Below are 7,203 nucleotides of genomic sequence, written 5' to 3'. Positions count from 1 at the left end.
CCTCTCCCTCTCTCTCCCTCCCTCCCTCCCCCAGGGATAGAATTTGGGACCTTGAATTTGTGAGGAAGGCAGCAGAACCTCTGAGCTAAATCCCTGGCCCATTGATTGCTAATAGAATAGGAAGGGAAACCTGACAAGCCTATTCAGACTCTTCTTGGCTTCTCCGTGCTACATTCTTCCTTTCAGGTCACAGTGCAGGACCTCTCTGCAAAGAGGAGAGTCTTGTCAGACAGGTAGATCAGAGTCATGAACCAGAACTGTGATGAAAGCCAAGTAAATATTCAAGCCAGGTATGGCAGCACACGCCTGTCATCCCAGCACTCACCAAGCTGAGGCAGGAGCATCACAGCAAGTTCAGGGCCAGCCTTGGCTACATAGTGAGTTCAAAGCCAGCTTAAAATACAAACAAGACCTGTCTCAAAAATATATTCTTATGGTAGCATCATAGTTGACAGCAGGGCTTCTCTCAGTTTCCCTCTCTGGTCCTTGTGGTAATCATTGGTGAGAGTATGGGTTATATTCTGAGAAGCCTTTGTCTGTGCATTGCATGTATCATACACACACACACACACACACACACACACACACACACACACACTCTGATCTCAGCAATTTTGAAAACGTTGGTGTCAACCCATGTCCAAGGTGTTCATTGCTGCCTAGTCACTACTTGTTCCCCGTCAGCCCACTGAGCTGGCCAGACAGTTGGCAGAGGCTGCATTGGCTTCCGTAGGCAGCAGAGAGGCTGCTCTGTCTGAGATGTAGAGCTCTTGGTATGAATGTCATGGGTTGAGTGACAGAGACAGCTGGCTGATGTCCTTTCCATGAAGTAGACTTGCTACAGTGCAGATGCCAGTACTGTGGGGTCAGGGGTGCTTTTTCTCTGGGTCGTACTGTACCCCACAGAGCACCCTGTTGTAAGCCAGTACACATTTGAGTCAGGGTGGGGCAGGGGTAGTATTCATGTTTCCCTAGGAAAGTTGAGTTCCCTCTTCTCTGTAGTGACTTCCCTATTTTTCCTTAGGTCATAGGACTCTTTCTGAATAATAAAAGCTACTCGTCATTAAATTTAAAATATAAAATTAGTCACTGTAGTCACATTTCTAGTATCATGGATCATAGGTGTAGAGCAACATCTGTGTAGTGTGTTTGGCCATTTGAGGCCCCATTTTGAATACCTGAAGATGGTACAGTACAACTAAAGAAAAAACATATAACAGATTTCCTGTTTTCTATTTAATACCAAGGATTGACCCAGGAACTTCGCACTGAACTACATACCTAGCTATAAAGTAAAATGTATTTTACTTTGAGATGGGGGTTGCTAAGCTGTCCAGGTAGGACTTGAACTATGATCTTTCTGCCTCAGCCTCCCAAGTAATGGGAGTATACCACTGTGCCTAGCTCAGGTCTACATCTTGACATTGAACAAGGAGATACAAGCTGCTTTGAAATGAGCCTGTTAACCTGGAGTCTTTGTAGAAAACTGCCTCTGAGAAGCTTTGAATGTGGCAGTGGTTTGCCCAGAGGCTGATCCCACTGCCAGCTCTTGGTGACTGGGACATCGGTTTCCCTGTCTTTGCAGAGGCAGTCCAATGCTTCTCAGGCCCTCTGTGACATTGTCAGGCTGAGCAGAGACCAGGGCAGTCAGCTGCAAGAGACTCTGGAGCCAGACCCCCTCCTCACAGCACTGGAGTCGTGAGTACAAGGTTTGGTGGGGGGGCAATGTAGGCCTTGTTCCAGGTCATGGAGATGTTCAGAAACCCTGCTAAGCACCAGGATATGCTTTTGCTGCCTCTGATTCAGTCTGATGAGCTCCCCAGTTCAGAGCCCGGGGAGGGTCTTGAGTCCCCAGCAAGATAGGAGCTCTGCCTGGAGCAGGTTGTTGTAGGGTCCTCTGGGGAGGAAAGCGTTGCTGTGTCACATCTGTCTTCCCTGACAGGCAGTGACTTCTGTGTGTGCCCGACAGGCAGAACTGTGTGGAGCAGCTTCTAAAGAACATGTTTGACGGGGATCACACAGAGAGCTGCCTGATCAGCGGAATGCAGGTGCTGCTTGCCTTGCTGGAGCCACGGCGGGCTGGGTGAGCCTCTCCCTGGAAAAGTGGTGCAAACTGCTTGGATATTGCAGGATGTGGGTGCCCAGAGAATGGCTGGACTGTGTGTTTAATTAATTTTTGGTTATGCAAATAAAAATGTGGATAGCTGCCCTGGGTTGTAAAGATCAACTTTGTAGTGACACTCTCTTGGACTTCAGCTACTCTGGAGATTGAGGCAGGGGGATTGCAAGTACAAGGCCAACCTGGACAACTTAGAAAGAGCCTGTCTCAAAATAAAAAATAAAGGACTAGGGATGTGGCTCAGTGGTAGGGTGTTTGCCTAGCATGGGTAAGGCCCTGGATTTAATCCCTGGTGCTGGAAAAAGAAAAGGAAAAGGCAAGAGAAGAGGTCAACTCTTTGGCTACAGCCAAGTCTTCTGGCCCTCACCATCAGGCTCAAGCCCAACACAAGGACCATGCATTTATACATGTGTGGAGTAGTGTGTTTCCCAGCATGGCTCTAGCGGGTCCTTGTAGCTCTTATGTATCATTGCAAGGGCTTCCACTCTGATACAGTGCTATGTTTTTACATACGTATGTTATCTCCCTGTCAGGGCAGGGCCTCATCTTTGCCTCCTAAACTGGGTGAACATGCATGCTCATCTCTCTGTGAGCACTGAATCAGGCACAGGGCTGTCCACCTTCTTTTCAATCATCAGGTGTCATTTGAATGCCTACCCTGTTGCTTATACAGAGGCCCTAAAAGACAAAGATAACTGAAATGTTGCCTCTCCTCTATTGCCCCCAGTCTGGCCCAGAAGATCAGCTTGTGGGTAGCAGTTCTGCAGTGTGGAAGGTGCAATAGGCAGGTACCTGGTGCTGTGCAGTCCATGAGGTCAGGCTAGTGGGTGGCCCTCGCTAGTCAGGGAGTTTTCCTTGAGAGGTCCCAAATAGAGACATTCTTGACATTGAGGGGGTCCTGTGGGCTCCTGTATGGGGCAGTGATGGGTGGGGCATTGTGACCCTTGGAGAGGTTGCCATACTGTCTGTCCACAGGTATAGCTATTGAAGGCCTATTGAGGCAGAGGCAGCAGGATCCCAGTTCTCAGCCAAGACAGGGAACCAGCAAGACACACAAGTTAAAGATTGAGTTCACTGGGGATATAAGTGGTTAAGACCTTTCCCAGACACCAGGCAGAAATCTCTGGAGCTTTGAGCATGCAAGGGGGCACTGACAGAGCCACTGGGAGAGCAATGATCCCAGGTCATGTGTGCACTGCAGACAATACAACAACATGGGGAGTTAGCAGCAGGGTTCATCAGCCCAAGAGTCTTTGCAGGGTATGCTAGATAGGTGATGGTGTTTCTGCGTGCTTGCCCCGGGACCTCACCTGCTAGGGAAGTGATCTGACTCTTCCAAGGTGACTTCAGTTCTGTTATTTCCATATGCTGGGAAGAACTTCATCATCCCTGACGCTCATAGCTTATCCCCACCTCCACACCTCATACCAGGGGTCGAATTCAGGACCTTGCACTTGCAAGGCAAGCACAGTGCCACTGAGCTACATTCCTGGCCAAAGAGTCTGCTTTCTTGTGATTTGGGGGGGAGGTGTTGTTGTTTTTTCTTTTTTTTTTTTTTTTTGGTACCAAGCAGTGACCCCTTGTGCTTGTGAGGCAGGTGTGGTATCACTGAGCTAAATCTCTGGCCTGTTGTTTTTCTTTTTTCCAGTACCAGGGATTGAACTCAGGACCTTGTGCTTGCAAGGCTGGTGTGGTGCCACTGAGCTAAATCCCCAGCTCAGCTTTTTTTTTTTTTTTTTTTTTTTTTAAGAGAAAAGAAATTTGCTTGATCTCCCGCCCCCCTCGGTACCGGGGATCGAACTCAGGTCCTTGCACTTGTGAGGCAGTCGCCAGAACCACTGAGCTAAGTCCCCGGCCCTAAATTTGCTTAATCTTAACAGTGAGGGTATTCCCTTCTTCCATCCACCCCAAAAATATAGTTAGTAGTTTATTCTCTAAAAATATAATTATATTCAGCAACTGGAGTGTTGATATACCTAATTAGAAATCCAGGAAACCTTGGCTACTTCTGAGGGCCAAGCCCAGCCCCACATGTGATAGAAAGACAATATAAAAGGAAAACAGATAAACCAGCTGTTTCTGTTTTTTTTTTAAGTCCTTTTATGTATTTCCACTATTTCCTGTAGCAACCTCTGTAACTTTTATTATTAGAAAAATATTTAAATAAATATCTCATTTAGAGAAATTTCCTTGAAAAACCAAAGAGATAACGTGGCCAGTCTCTCCTGTTTCTTGGTTGAGGCCTGGAGACACCAGTAAATATTTTCAAAAAGTAGGTGGAGTGAGTGGGCCCCATTTGGGGCCTAGGGGGAACAGGGCAATGAGTCCTGTGCCAGCAGACCCCAGCCCTGTGGTCTCAGCTGTCACCTGGGAACATTTTCCTGAAAGCACTGGTGCCTCTCCTTTCTGTAGCAGTCGCCAAGTCATGTTGGAGGTCTTGCATAATATCATTCTTGAGATTTCTTTCTGAGAGAATTAAGAAGAGCTTTTTGTGAAAGAAGATGAGTTGCATGTTGGCAAGGTGCATGAGATGTGCATGTGGCACAGTGCGTCCGCCGAGGCTCCATCTGCTGTCCTCATCCACAGGACAGAGGGCTTGGTGGACTCCTTTTCTCAGGGACTGGAAAGGTCACACACTGTCTGCAGCAGTGTCCTGAATGGCATTGAGCCACGGCTGAAGGACTTCCACCAGCTCCTTCTCAACCCACCAAAGGTAAAGGGCTGTGAACCACTTCTGGGACCATTAGAGACCTCATAGGATGGGGTGATGTGCAAGGAGAGAACCCCACAGTGATCCCAGTGAGTGTGCTCTGACATTGCCCTTCCCAGGCCCTATTTGAGAACCATCACGCAGATACCAAAACCCCATTCTTCCTGGATGCTCTCCCTTCTCATGGGGAGAGGGGGTATTTTGCAGCTACCACCCACCCAGGGCTTCAGGACCCCTTGGGGGCCAGGGAAGCCCTTCCTACCTAGCAGCTCTGGTCAATGCTTGGGTCATACTAAAGAGAGTGGCGTACAGAGGTCCCTGACACCCTTGCTGTCTTCCAGGACCCTCTGTTTCTCTGGCCTCTTGTCATAACCACTCTCTCAGGTGCAGTCCCATCCCTCTTCCCTGGTGCTTCTCCTCAGCACCCACACCACCCTGTGGTATCTCTTACGTGACATCTTGTTTGTTGTCTGCCTTCCCCACTAGCAAGCAAGCTCAGTGGATTTTATTTTGTCAGCCAGTAATACTCAGTTAATGAAAATGTAGTTGCATTACACTCATGTGAGGGATCAGAAAATACCCACATCCATTCTGATGAGGGGAGCTTTCCTATCCTCTGAGAGTTTGGGGAATCTGTTAACTCATTCCTGAGCAGCAGGAGCACACATTTGTAGTGAAGTATTGTGCTGCGGGCTCCCGTCTGACAGTCTTCTGGCCCTCAGTTTGGCACTGTTGGCTCACTGTGGAGACATCTCATAGGTCTCATAGGCAGACTCAGATGAGATTCCCTAGGCTTCCTACCTCATTCACTCTGTCAATCCTGAGGAGAACTGTGGGTGCTCCCCTCTGGACCCCATCACTTCCTCTTGCAGGCAGTCCTTCCTTGAGGAACCCCCACGTCTATACCCTATTCTCCCCAGCCTGGATCACATCATAAAGCAGTGGCCCTGGCCCCTGAGCAGTTGGCACGAGAGCCATGAGAACTCAGCAGTAACCATGCTGGTCCCAGGGCTCCAACTGGGTGGTGCCCCCTGTGTTTGCAGAAGAAAGCAATGCTGACCACCATTGGAGTGCTGGAGGAGCCCCTGGGGAATGCCCGTCTGCATGGTGCGCGCCTCATGGCTGCACTTCTGCACACAAACACACCCAGCATCAACCAGGAGCTCTGCCGGCTCAACACCATGGACTTGCTGCTGGTGAGTTGGCATCTCAGTCAGCCCTATGTGTCTGCATGTGCCATGTATGACAGATGCTCATGTGCTGGGCAGGAGAGCAGTGGGGCAAAGTCCATCAGGGTCCCTGAATACAGGCCTGTAGCAGAGAGGTGTGGGTTCCACAGACCCCAGTGGAGTACATAGCGGACAGCCTGGGGCTTGCAGGAGCCCATCCTCTACCATGGAACTGCCCTGACACTGGTGTCCAGTCCCATTGTCTTCTGTGTCATATTCTGACTTAGATAGGATGGACACTGCAGCTCTTAAATAGAAAATGTCCTGAGCTTGGTGCAGTGATGTACACCTGTAATCCTAGCTGCTTGGGAGGTTGAAGTAAGGAGGATGAGAAGTTTTAAGGCCAGTCGGGGAACATTGTAAGACCCTGTCTCAATAAAAAGGGACAGGGATGTAGCTCAGTGGTAGAGCACTTGACTAGCATGCCTGCAGCCTGGGTTTGATCTCCTGCACCACAGAGGGAAAACATGTTCTGAGGGGGAAGCTCCCTTTTATCCACAGGAGAAAGTTGCCCTTGAAACTACTGTCAGAGCCATGAGCTACACTCCATTCAGCAGAAGTTTCCCAGTGGCCTGTAGGATGCTGTGGGTGTCTGCAGAAAGGGACAGGTGTGCATGGCAGGCGAGTGGTACAGGCCGTGGCAGCTTCTTGGTGCTGTGAAGGGAGCTGTGGCTCTGAGGAATAGGTGCTGGCAAAAGCAACAGGGACTGGCATCAGATAACACTTTCATTCTGCCTTGTCCTGGGTCTCACTCCCAGAAGACCAAAACCTCCCACAAACTATTTCCCAGAATGAAGATGTTTTTCTGGGGACCACCATTGGGAGTGCTGGAGGAGCCCTGGGGAAATGTCACTATTGTGACTGAAATCCCACTCTGCACTGAGGGAGTATTTTTTAAAGACCTACTTTCCTTTTCTCTTCAAAATAATTTTCTCTCTCAGTCTTTCATTTTTATTGTAGTAAAGTGTCATAAACATTTGCCATGTTTAACTATTTTTAAATGTGAAATTCCATTTACAGTATTGTTATAATCATTACAGTTATCTATTTCAGATCTGGTCAGAGAGACTCTGTACTCCTGAAATGCGAACTTTCCATTCCACCCTCTCCCAGTTGCTGGCAACATCTATTCTATTTTTTCTTTC

At 48.7% G+C, this 7,203-nt stretch overlaps 1 protein-coding gene across 6 annotated transcripts in view; it reads left to right on the top strand.

Annotated features, from left to right (window-relative positions):
• Ppp6r2 (protein phosphatase 6 regulatory subunit 2) overlaps nucleotides 1–7,203 on the top strand; it is a 64,411-nt gene that overhangs the window by 42,602 nt on the left and 14,606 nt on the right. For all 6 annotated transcript variants that reach the window (XM_010634251.3, XM_010634253.2, XM_010634254.2 and 3 more), the window contains 4 exons: nucleotides 1,586–1,698; nucleotides 1,970–2,083; nucleotides 4,706–4,832; nucleotides 5,873–6,025. In XM_010634251.3, the coding sequence (XP_010632553.1) occupies nucleotides 1,586–1,698; nucleotides 1,970–2,083; nucleotides 4,706–4,832; nucleotides 5,873–6,025 (507 nt within the window). The remainder of the gene's footprint in view (nucleotides 1–1,585; nucleotides 1,699–1,969; nucleotides 2,084–4,705; nucleotides 4,833–5,872; nucleotides 6,026–7,203) is intronic.

The sequence above is a fragment of the Fukomys damarensis genome, unplaced genomic scaffold (genome assembly GCF_012274545.1).
Source record: "Fukomys damarensis isolate Sample0158 unplaced genomic scaffold, DMR_v1.0_HiC HiC_scaffold_19, whole genome shotgun sequence".
Classification (NCBI taxonomy): Eukaryota; Metazoa; Chordata; class Mammalia; order Rodentia; family Bathyergidae; genus Fukomys; species Fukomys damarensis.
Note: the sequence above shows the minus strand (reverse complement) of the source record. Positions and strands in the feature narration are given on the sequence as shown.